This window comes from Neofelis nebulosa, chromosome 2, assembly GCF_028018385.1.
Source record: "Neofelis nebulosa isolate mNeoNeb1 chromosome 2, mNeoNeb1.pri, whole genome shotgun sequence".
Classification (NCBI taxonomy): Eukaryota; Metazoa; Chordata; class Mammalia; order Carnivora; family Felidae; genus Neofelis; species Neofelis nebulosa.
The window spans coordinates 128,975,481-128,987,939 of NC_080783.1; the positions used below are offsets into that span (position 1 = coordinate 128,975,481).

Genomic DNA, 12,459 nt, shown 5'->3' on the forward strand with positions numbered 1-12,459 from the left:
TAATAGCATGTATTTCAAGTTCCTTATTTATTTTTTTTAATGTTTATTTATTTTTGAGAGAAAGAGAGAGAGAGAGAGAGAGCAGGGGAGGGGCAAAGAGAGAGGGAGACACAGAATCCAAAGCAGGCTCCAGGCTCTAAGCTGTCAGCAAAGAGCCCCATGCAGGGTTTGAACTCAAGAACTACAAGATCATGACCTGAGCTGAAGTCAGACACTCAACTGACTGAGCCAGCCAGACGCCCCTCAAGTTCTTTAATAGTGTTATTCTCAGGGCACCTGGGTGGCTCAGTTGGTTAAGCGACCAGCTCTTGATTTCTGCTTAGGTTATGATCTCACGGTTCGTAAGATCAAGCCCCGCATTGGGCTCTGCCCTAACAGCCTGCTTGGGATTCTGTCTCTCCCTCTCTCTCTGAACTCCCCCACTCTCTCTCTCTCTCAAAATAAATAAGTAAACATTAAAAAAAATAGTGTTATTCTCAAATACCTACGCTGAGCTCATCCCAGACACCACAACTAATCGAATGGTATTGATTTCTCCTGCTAAAAGAGACAACGCTTAATGCTGATGTGCTCCATGGCATCTTCCATAAATAACTCCTAGAGTGAGATGAATAATTAAAAGGATGCCATAAGTGGGCTACATTTGCAAAAGGCATCACAATTCTGGGTTTTGTCAGAGTTGTCTCTGGTGAAGATCATTTCACATTCAATAATAACAACATGTGTTGATTGATTTCTAGTGGCAGGGATTGCTCTGAATTCTTCACATGGATCATCTCATTTAATCCTTACCACAACCTACAAGAATACTATTTTTAACACTGTTTTTGTTTGTTTGTTTTGTTTTTTTAGGATGAGGAAATCGAGGCATGGAAGTGATTAGGAAACTTAACTAATCACACAATTGATCACATAGTAATAAGTCTGCTAAGTGCCATAAGGAGAAATACAAGATGGTGCAAGAGTGTGTATGTGACGGGAATCTGTGGGGTCAGGGCCGGCATCTCCGAGGAAGTGACCTTCAGGCAGAGACCTGAGTGTGAAGCAGCAGTGAGCCAGAAGAGCTGGAGAAGAGCATGTCCAAAGACCCAGGAGGGAAGGAGTATGGTGGCCACGTGGCTGGAACACAGTAAGCCAGAGGGAAGGCATTTGGGTGAAGCTGGAGAAATGGGCAGAAGGCAGAGGCCAGACCAGGCAGGCCACGCAGGCTGCGACAAGGTATTGGATTTTATTCCAGGAGCAACAGGAATCCACAGAATCTGGAGTTTCGAGTGGGGAAGTACGGTGGTTGGACTTGTGTTTTTTCGGTCTGGCTGCTGGCAGCCAGTGGCATGCAGAGGCTGGAGCAGAGGCTGAGACGAGTTGGGGGCGCCGGAGGCAGAACAGCGGGGAGGCTGGCTCTGGTCAGGTTGGAGACAGTGGACATGGGTTCGGGTAACATCTCGGTACTAGCTCAATTATTGCCTTTCTGAGGGCGGTGAGGAAATCACACAGCCTCTCTAGATGGCCATTTCGTCTCCATTTCTACAGAGGAAAAACATTCTTTCTCCCCTCCCAGGGATGTCTTGGATGCCTTAAGATGCAGGCCCTGAAGCAGTGTGTGCTATGGAAACACAAGTTGTTATTAACTGGCCCACATCCTGTCTTGCTGAGAGGTAATGATTTCTGGACTCTCAGTGACGTCCCCAGAGAGAGAAACCCTTTCTTCAAGCGGGTAAGAATTGATTGGGTGACCGGGCCTGCACCTTGTTGCAGGGGTGGGGAGGTGGAGTCAATTACATTCTCTATTAGGATGTAAATGGCTCTCCTTTCAGCTTTAATCCTCCCTGGCTTTATCTCTGTTGCCAACGTTGTCATGCCAATGATTTTGACACATAATGTTAAACTCTAAAGTGACATTAAAATCGGACTATAAAATACCTGTTGCCTGGCTCCGCTAATGGGCCTTCTTTTTAAGTGTAGGAACGGGACACATTGGTCCCAGTTTTAGAGACCCAAGTGTAAACAATCATTAACTCCTTTTATCCTTTTGATTACTTGGGGGTAAGAGAAACTTTCATGTACTTTCCTCGCATCTTATCTGTCAAAGAGCATCTGTGCACCCCTCTGCTTCTCCTCCCTAGGACCCGACATTGCCTAGCATACACTAAATGTTATCTGAGGGTGGCTTCATGGGGCAGTAGAGAGCTTGGGACTGGGTTTGAATTCCAATGTCACCAGTTCTAAGCTGGGTAACAAAGGACAAGTCACTTAACCTTGCTAAGCCTCCAATTCCTCATTTGTGTAAAGGAAATAATGATAACCAATTTCAGAAGGTTCTTGAGAGAATTATAGAAAGTAATATATGTAAAGCATCTAGAATAGTGCCTGACACATAGAAGGCACATCATTTAATTCCTGTCCCTGGAATTAAATATCAAAAGATATGATAAGGATCACTCACCAGTTACTCAAGCACCTGGGGCTGAGCTTTTCAAGTACTGAAAAGATCTCCTTCTGAGCTAGAAAATTTTTTCTGGTCACCAGGGTCTCAAGAGGTTTGGAAGATCCCACCCACCACTGACCAAAGATCTGGCCCTAGTCTATCTCCCTCAAACCTATAAACTCAGGTTGGACTGACCAGTTTTAGAAGTTAACACCAAAGCCAGGAAGATACCTAGCACTTTACACATTGGGTTGCAATCAAGTTGAGGCAGCTTATTGCTGATCCAAAATCCCATGGCAGAAATCCAGTTAGGTTCTATTTTAAGTGGACGGGGCCATTTAACCCTTATCCACCATATCCACCCCTCTCTATTTCCCCCTGTTCTTTACCCCTCACCAACGCCTGTCAGTCACTATAAGCTTGGATCAGTAAGAGTGGGCTGAGGTGGGTGTTATGTCCAACAGTCCTGTGGGAAGCTGCTCCAACCTAACCCTTGGCTGCTTGGCTCCCTGGTTTCCATCCTCCCCAGCCCAGCACAGGGGAAGGGACTATAGGGGGCACTCACGCAGTGCAGTTCTCAGTGGACTCGGTGGTGGTGTCCTCGATCTCCATGTTGGTTGAGAGGCTGGCAAAGCCATGGGGCAGCTCATCCCACTCGTCAAACCGGATTCCCGTGCCAAGGGAGTAGCGGCCCTCAGCGCATGGCTTACAGGACTGGTCCTTCATGTCCAGAAACTCCCCGGCTTTGCAAGAAAAGGCTGGAATGCAGAGAAGGGACAAGGGCAGGATGGTGAGGCCACTGCCACCAGGAGGAGTAGGCAGCCTGTGGGCACCCTAAAATGAGGAGCAGAGGATCAAGATCCAGAAGTTGACCCACTAAGATTTAAAACATCTTGTATGATTCCCATTATATGGAAAGTCCAAAATAGGAAAATCCACAGAGACAGAAAGCAGATCTATGGTGCCAGGGGCTTGGGGGGAGGGGACGTGGGTAGAGATTGTTCACGGATATGATGTTTCTTTTGGGGGTGATGAAAATATTGTGAAGTTAGATAGTGGTTGTACAACTGTGAATATTCTAAAAACTAGACTTTACACTTTAAGGGGGGTGGATTTTATGATATACAAATTATATCTCAATAAAGCTGTTATTTTAAAAAATAAAATTGGGGGCGCCTGGGTGGCTCAGTCGGTTGAGCGGCCGACTTCGGCTCAGGTCATGATCTCGCGGTCCGTGAGTTCGAGCCCCGCGTTGGGCTCTGTGCTGACAGCACAGACCCTGGAGCCTGCTTCAGATTCTGTGTCTCCCTCTCTCTCTGACCCTCCCCTGTTCATGCTGTCTCTCTCTGTCTCAAAAATAAATAAACGTTAAAAAAAAATTTTTTTAATAAAAAATTAAAAAATAAAATTTAGGGCTGTGGGAGCTCTGCTTTAGTGAACTTGTCCCTGACGGTTTCGTTTCCTGAGGGACAGCCTTGGCTATTCTGAGAGCTCTCCAGTAGAACATACCATGGTCTTCTGAACGGTGCCCAGCCCTTCAGCCATGAATTTCCCCGAGTCTCTGGTCTCTGTCTCCTTTCTGGCTCCACTGCCACCATGCTGGTTGGGATTCTCCTGGCTGTTAGCTCAATGATTACAGAGTCCTCCTAACTAGTTCCCTGTTTCCTGCTTTTGCTCATTCTGTGGTCAGAGGTATCTTTCTAAAACACGGGTAGGTACTATTATTCCTGTTATTTAAGAGATCATCAGGCACTCCCCTTGGGTTATAGAATCTAAGCTCTCAGCCAGGCATTCAAAATCTTCTGCAATTTTTTCCTCAACCTAACTTTCCAGCTTGATCTCCCACTACAGGCTTTGCTCCACTACAGCCCCATCTGTCACCGTCACCTTCCATGCGTTGCCTCCACCCCAGACCACATGTTCTTCCCTGAATGTGTCTGGTGTTCTTCCACCTGCAAACCTCTGCCCAAGTAGTTCCCCGAGCTGTTCCTGAGCCCTAGGCACCCGTATCTCCTGTCCTTTGTCATCTCATATGAATACATCATATTGATGTGTGCCTCCTGCTAGGCTCTGAGCTCCTCTGGGGACAGTGACTCAGTAACTGGCACAGACATAGTAGGGGCTCCGTATAGTTTTGCTGAAAAAATGAATGGAGGAATGAATGTCTGCTTCTTCCACCAGACGTTAAGCTTTTAGAGGCAGAGACTGTGCCTTATATATCTCTGTGGTTCACAGTGCATGCACATAAGAAGAGCTCGGTTAAGCTGGTGGAGTTACCTGAAGATGGCTCACTTGTTTGCAGCAGTCACACCTCAGTCCCGCTCAGATCTTCACAATATCCGTTCAGTAGTTTAACAAGCATTTATTTGCTCACCGACTGAACCAGGCACTATGTAAGTTTTTGGTTTTTTTTTTTTAAAAGAATTTAAATGCCCTCGGGGTGTCTGGGTGGCTCAGTTGGTTAAGCGTCCTACTTCAGCTCAGGTCATGATCTCGCGCTCAGTGGGTTCGAGCCTCGAGTCAGGCTCTGTGCTGACAGCTCGGAGCCTGGAGCCTGTTTTGGATTCTGCGTCTCCCTCTCTCTCTGCCCCTCCCCTGCTCATGCTCTGTCTCTCAAAAATGAATAAATATTAAAAAAAAAAGAATTTAAATCTCCTTTCCAAATCTCCAAGTATTCCTTGATTCTAGTCCCTGTTTTATCCCTTTACACTGCTAAGAAGAACAGTGGAGGGGAAACAGCTGCCAATTGTAGAAAAATTGTGACTACAGAGTCGCAGAGGTGGGGACAGAGCTGCAGACAAGTCACGGCTTTTCTGATCGCACAGTCAGCTCCACAGCTGGGCAAGGTTCTTGTTCCCTGAAGTGATGCCCAGTGCATTTTAAAGGTCTGTCTGTGCAGAAATTCATCTTCTCTGGCTTCCTTTTCAAGAACAAAAGCAAATCACAGTCTTTTCCTAATGCCTGATTGTGGCTGGTAAGTACAGACTGGAGAGAGATGCACAGGCACAAAAGAAAATGTATGCAAACAGAAAGAAATCGCTGACTGGCACACAGCTGGAATTGCTCATACTTTATCCCCTGATGGGATTTAAATTTAAAAGAAAGAAAGAAAGAAAGAAAGAAAGAAAGAAAGAAAGAAAGAAAGAAAAGAAAAGCAAATTTAGATACCCAGTTTGCATCCATGAAATCACATTTCTGTACCAAATCTCAAAGGGGCTGGGGACTAACTGGGGGAGAGATCTGATTCCTTAAGGCAGCTGCGCTGTCAGAGAGGGCCTGGCTTGGATGGCAGGAGGTTCGGGGCAGAGGCCAGAGGTGAGCGGCAGGAATGCTTACAGCACTCAGTGCCCTTGACAGGGTCGGGGAGGCTGGTGCACAGGCCCGGGGTGTGCGGCACGGCGACCCTCCACCTGGATCCCGTGCTGTCACACGCGGTGTACTCGTAGTGGTACTCAGACTGCAGGGGAGACAACAGTGGGCAAAACGTGCATTAGCAGTGATCAGACATTAACAGCTTTCCACCCACTTCCCGCCCAGCACGGGGCTGCCGGGCTGCCGACACGCGCCTGGGGCCCCAGCAGGGAGCAAGGATCATGGTGCCCGAATGTTTGTTAGAAAGCCCACAGGAGCTGCAATGATTTGGATCACTCTTCTCCACCCAACCACAGTCCAGTCCTTAGAAATCCTTTCTGTGTGGTGACTCTCTTTGCTGTTGTATATAGATAATGACCCAACGGACCAAAGGAATGTGAGAAGGAAACTACAGAACAGGCTGGAAACAGGTGCTAGCTTTCTTGTCCTAAACCGTAGAATTATGAGCAAGAACTGGTCTGTGAAAAACGTGCAAAGGATTGTCACAGAAGCTGTATTTTCCTGTTCTTCACACTCCCTTCTGCCTGGAAAGATGATGAGTTCCCACCTTACATTTTATGAAAACATCCTATCTCACCCAGGCAGCTCTCATCACCTGAACCTATTCATGCCTAATTTCTCTGTGCAGTGGGACACTCACAGTTCAGTTGCTTTACTGAACTAACAATAACCTAAATAAGAGCCACAAAACAGCCCAATCAAGTATTAAATAGAACAACAGTAACAACAAAAGTAATAAAAAGCACTACTTTGGAGGATTAAAAAAACCCACAATGGATCCATCAAATGCCCTTAAACATTTCTCACTCTTTTAAATCTCGTAATAAACAACAGATCACAGAACTATTATCATTTTGGCTCTGACAAGTATTTTATAATCCGCCCTTACCTAAATCTATATTCAAGTGCAGGGAAGTACTTGGTACTATTGTGTCCATAAGAAAAATCGATTTAATGTCCCCTTTCAACCCACATAAGAGCATGATTGCATACCACGTGTAAATGCAAGGAGCTGAGACTAAAAATGAGACCATTTTGAAGTTTGCTAATCTAAGAATGCATCAGAACCAAAAGCAGAAATCTTTACCTTTTGGAAGAGGTAAACACGCTGCATTTCATTTATTCTAAAATGCATATTTATTTCACATTTTAACATCTGTGAAGTCAAAGTGGCTTATAATTGACACAATAAGGAAGCACTGTGTCATATTTTAACTGATAAAGCTTTTCCTCTCTTTGCAATACGTAAAAAACGGTGGGTCTAAGAAGCAATGGCATCTCAGATTTGTGGAAATATAGTGAACGTGTTGTTTCTCGAGCTGTAGTTTCAGAAACTCAAGATGATAAGAGAACAATTTTATTTCCCTCTATTTTAAATATTTACCAAATATATATTCTATGCCCAGCCATTAGAGTTACTAAGTGCTGCGCCCAGTATGGCTCAAGATAGCAACATACAAACTCAGCAATTTCATCCGAAGGGAGAAGATGCAGAGAAGGGGAAAATTGGGGGAAATGTTTTGGGAGTTCTAATTTTTTTATGTTCGTTTATTTATTTTGAGAGGGAGAGAAAGTGCATGCGAGCAGGGGAGGAGCAGAGAGAGAAGGAGAGAGAGAATCCCAAGCAGGTCCTGTGCCGTCAGCGCAAAGCCCAACACAGGGCTCAATCCCACCAACTGTAAGTTGACATCAAGAGTTGGATGCCTAACTGACTGAGCCACCCAGCTGCCCCAGTGAGCCTAACTTTTGATGAGAATCTTTGGCTTTGGACTTAGACGTCAGTGTCATCTAGGAAAGAAAAACATCAGGATTCTTTGTGCCCTTGGGCTACCAGGTCTCTGGGTCTATTCCCCCCACCCCCAATTCCAGTCTTTTCCTTATCTCAGAGGACCCTAAGGTGAAGAGAGCAACTACACATATAGCAATTCCAGGTCTAAATATGATACTCCCCAAAGGGTTTTAAGGCAAGAATGAGGGGTAAAATTCACAGTATGTAAATTAAATGCAAATTGAGTGAACCGGGCAGAAAGGATTTGATGTCCCCACTGTAAGCATGATTACGCTGGTCATCTGCGTGGTGATTTTACGGTTCCCAAACGCGGTCTCATTTGATCTTCAAATTCCCCATAAGGCAAGCAGAGCAGGAGTGCTTCCCTCACTGTACAGGTGAGGAAACACTCACACAGGGGTGAAATGGCCTGTGTTCACACGGCTGGTAAGTCACTGAGCTAGAACCCAGGCCTTCCCACCAGAAATCCACCATCCTCATACACCCAATCAAACACAGACTCACACTGGGCCAAATTTAACAGCCAAATCTAAAAATTACATAAGACAGTGTTGGTTGTGTGCCAGCTGACAGGCTTGCTTCGGAGGCCTGAGAATGGGTGTTAAAATACCTAATCTGTTCGAGCAGATAATTTCAGTTCACTCAGACTACATTTGGCGTTTTGGAGACACACGGGCCAAGTGCATTTCTTTTCATCGCCTTTCATTTGGTGTCCCCTGGGTGCCACTTGGGTGGGGGGTTTGCCAGGAAAATGGTGATTCCAAGCCTTAGAAAATTCCCTTTTCAATATGTGCTAATTTATTTCATGTCACTTGGGGATATTTCCACCATCCAAAGTGGCTGGGTCTACTGCAGCTGTTTCAAATCTAAACTATCCTTCGAGATCTCACTATTCACAATATAAGCTTAGACAGATAGTTAAATCAGAGATATAAATGGCAGCACTCCTGGACTCTATTCAGCATTCTGTGAACAAATCAAATCCCCAACAGTACCTCAATTCACCCAGTGATCTTTGAAAGCGTATAGTCTGCATAACATACAGATTCACAAAGGAGACCCACAAATATATTCAGCATGTATGTCTAGCACACAGTTCCTCACTCCCCCGTGCACATATCCAACTCACAATTTCAAACAGGGCACAGTAGGCAGTGGCTGCTGCCTGTCATCAGGAAAAGAAGGGTAGGGTTTGGAAATGAGGGGTGGGCACCTTAGTTAATCTGCCCCCACCCCAAATCCTCCAGCCACATGCGATACTCCTGGGGAATATGAGAGAAGAGAAGAAAAAAATCCCTAAGTTGGAACTTCCTTGGTCAAATGCTGAGCTGTCTGTTGGTACAGGAAAATTATGTCAATTGTATTAAGCCACTCACCAAAGGACAAATAGTGTATGATTCCACTTATATGAGGTAGCCACAGTACCTCTCAAATTCATAGAGAGAAAAAGTAGAATTAGTGGTTCCTGGGGACTGGGGCCCTGAGTACAGAATTTCAGTTTTGCAAGATGAAAAGGGTTCTGTCAATGGATGGTGGTGATGGCTGCTGAATGCCTGAGCTGTTCAGTTAAAAATGGTCAAGATAGGGGCGCCTGGGTGGCGCAGTCGGTTAAGCGGCCGACTTCAGCCAGGTCACGATCTCGCGTCTGTGAGTTCGAGCCCCGCGTCGGGCTCTGTGCTGACAGCTCGGAGCCTGGAGCCTGTTTCCAATTCTGTGTCTCCCTCTCTCTCTGCCCCTCCCCCGTTCATGCTCTGTGTCTCTCTGTCCCAAAAATAAATAAAAAACATTGAAAAAAAAATTAAAAAAAAAAAAATGGTCAAGATAGGGGGATCTGGGGGGCTCAGGCAGTTAAGCGTCTGGCTTTGGCTCAAGTCATGATCTCGTGGTTTGTGGTTTCGAGCCCCACTTCGGGCCCTGTGCTGACAGCTCAGAGCCTGGAACCTGCTTCAGATTCTGTCTCTCTCTCTCTCTTTCGCTTTCTGCCCCTCCCCCACTCACGCTCTGTCTCTAAGATAAATCAACATTAAAAATTCTTTTTAATGTTCAAGATAATTTTATGCTATGTGTATTTTACCACAATTAAAAAAAAATAATTAAAAAAAAGATTATGCCACAGGAAAATGCCCAACCTCTGATTTATCCTATTAAGTACCCCAGAGAGTAGAAATCTGTGATCTGGTAGTTGCATTTAAGAAATAGCCTCCCAGGGGTGCCTGGGTGGCTCAGTTGGTTAAACGTCTGACTTCGACTTAGGTCATGATCTCGCGGTCTGTGAGTTTGAGCCCCGCATTTGGGCTCTGGGCTGCCAGCTCAGAGCCTGGAGCCTGTTTCAGATTCTATGTCTCCCTCTCTCTCTGCCCCTCCCCTGCTTGTGCTCTGTCTCTCTTGTCCTCAAAAATAAATCAAACATAAAAAAGAAATTAAAAAAAAAGAAATATCCCCCAAAGTGTATATCTATCTCTCTCTATATATGTATATATATTTTTAAATATATATATTTAAAAAGTATATCTACCTATATATATATGTAGATATATATAGATAGATAGATAGATAGATAGATAGATAGATGCCAAATTCAAAAGACACCAAGAGGGAGGAGTAGAGGAAAAAGTGGAAGGCAACAGACAGAGCGGACATCGTGACAGTCTCACTGGATATGCCCATGGCAGTTCCCTGGTGCTTATGTGTTGGCTACTGACAACTGTTTGGAAGCATCGTGTTACAGTTGTACAAATAAATATTAAGTGCTAAAAAATAACTGTTTTTCAAACATTCTGCTCTTTTGGAACTAAAATGTTTAAACTCTGGGAATACCGTTAGCTTGGAACATGTCGGGTCTTCCACATTCTAGGAAAATGGTGTTTACTCATATACTGCGTTCAACAAGTAGTTACTGAGGGTCTCTTATGTGCTAGGTTCTGGTGAAGCAGTGGTATCCGAGACAGTCACAGCTCTTAAGGGTGTAGATGTGGGCATGGTGGGGAGTGTGCTGGCAGGGATGGGGCAGGGAGGAGACAGACCATAAACACGTAGGTAGGCTTATTTCTGGTCTTCCACCATTCTCTACAGTTAGTTATCATTGCATACTCCTGCTTGCCCCCACGATCTCCAGAGAAGGTTTTGATAACTGTTATGGGCTGCACATTTGTGCCCACCCCCAACCAATTCATATGTTGAAGCCCTGATAAGATAGTATTTGGAGGTGAGGCCTTTGGTGGGTAATTAGGGCCTGAGGGTAGAGCCTTCAAGAAGAGATTAGCGTCAGGACACCTAGGTGGCTTAGTTGGTTAAGCGTCCCACTTCAGCTCAGGCCATGATCTCATGGCTGTGGGTTTGAGCCCCGCATCGGGCTCTGATCCTCTGTCCCCCACCTCTCTGCTTCTCCCCCGCTGGCACTCTCTATCTCAAAAATAAACATGAAAAAGAAAAAAAAAAAAAAGAGGAACAGAGCCATGTGAGGATACAGTGAGGAGAGGGTTATCTGCAAACCAGGCAGAGTGCTCTCACCAGACAATGAGTTTGCCTACACCTTGATCTTTGACTTCCTAGTCTCCGGAACCATGAGTAAGAAACGTTTGCCTTTTAAGCTACCCAGTCCATAGTGTTCTGTTATAGTAGCCAGAATGGACTAAGACCATGTGTAAGGACTCTGGCAAAGACCGTAACACGTCTCTTGACTCCAACGTGACAGTAACCATTGAACTGCACTGTTTCTTTTTCAACTCATGATGGCCTGAAAGCCACAAGGCCAGACCCCACAAACATTTAACCTCACTCCTTAGAAGTAACCACAGCAGAACTGAGTAGGCAGGGAGATAGTTGGCTGGAACTGTCAGAGGGAGAGGCACTGAGTGATCGGGTGGCAGTTGGCCCCTTGCTCCTCTGGCCTTCTTCCTGTCAGGTCATTTCTGCAGCCCCGCTGGCCAAGGACGCTGGCAACAGGTGGCCTAGACTGGAAAGACAAAAGGCTGCTCCCCAAGCGGGGCCTGCTGGGGTTAACACGGCACACTCTGGAGCTGCGAAGTTCCTGGGAGGGAAGTAAGGGCTCCGTGTGGTGCTAAAACAAGCAGTCTGAGAGACTGACAACAAACAGCCGAGGGGGTTGTTTGACTCTTCTGGGCCTCAGTCTTCTCATCTGTAACTGAGAAATTTGGATTTGAGCCATTTGCAAGATTCCTTCCAGTTCCAGTACCTTACTATTTTACGGCTAGGACCTGCATGGAAATCTGTTCTTTCTTCCACCTTTTCCTCCTGCTTCCTTCAAAATGGCACTTCTCAGTCTTTAAAATAATTGTCAAAGTGCTCAATGTGCATTGTAGAAAAGATGAAAATATAGGCTAGAATTAAAATGAAAATAAAAATCTACAAGCCCAGCAAACAGAGATCACTACTTTAAACCTATGATTGTATTCCTTTCCACATTCTTTTTCTATACATGCACATGCATTTCTAAAAACCAAATGAAGATCATACAGTGTGGAGTTTTGTACTCTTTTTTTTTTTTTTTTTTTACAATTTTGGTCACAAGCACTTTCCCGTGGCTTTAATGATTGCACTGCAGTTCCTTTAACATGGAATTTTGTCCAACTTTTTCTTATTTTAAATAGCATTACTATGAAGCCTTCTGTGCATCTCTCATTATTTGATTTGGATACATTCCCAGAAGTGGAATTACTAGGGTAAAGGGTATGAGTTTCTTCAAGATTCTTGAGTGGGGAAGGGGCATGTAGGGAGACTTCTAAGAGAAAACAGACATCTCTAAGTACTTTTTTTCTTTTCATTGTGGTGAATGTCAAAACAAGAATTTTGGAACAGAATATGATTATTCTATACCCCCCAGCTTCAATTCTTAATTTCTGTCATTCTTCAT

At 45.0% G+C, this 12,459-nt stretch overlaps 1 protein-coding gene and 1 long non-coding RNA gene across 6 annotated transcripts in view; one reads left to right on the forward strand and one right to left on the reverse strand.

Annotated features, from left to right (window-relative positions):
• LOC131504256 (uncharacterized) overlaps positions 1-2,995 on the forward strand; it is a 42,940-nt gene extending 39,945 nt beyond the window's left edge. For both annotated transcript variants that reach the window (XR_009257884.1, XR_009257883.1), the window contains one exon: positions 853-2,995. This is a non-coding gene — a long non-coding RNA (uncharacterized LOC131504256). The remainder of the gene's footprint in view (positions 1-852) is intronic.
• The window catches only part of ELAPOR1 (endosome-lysosome associated apoptosis and autophagy regulator 1), a 73,526-nt gene that overhangs the window by 29,878 nt on the left and 31,189 nt on the right, over positions 1-12,459 (reverse strand). For all 4 annotated transcript variants that reach the window (XM_058716316.1, XM_058716314.1, XM_058716317.1 and 1 more), the window contains 2 exons: positions 5,762-5,882; positions 2,991-3,183 (listed from right to left, as the gene is read on the reverse strand). In XM_058716316.1, coding sequence (XP_058572299.1) covers positions 2,991-3,183; positions 5,762-5,882 — 314 coding nt within the window. The remainder of the gene's footprint in view (positions 1-2,990; positions 3,184-5,761; positions 5,883-12,459) is intronic.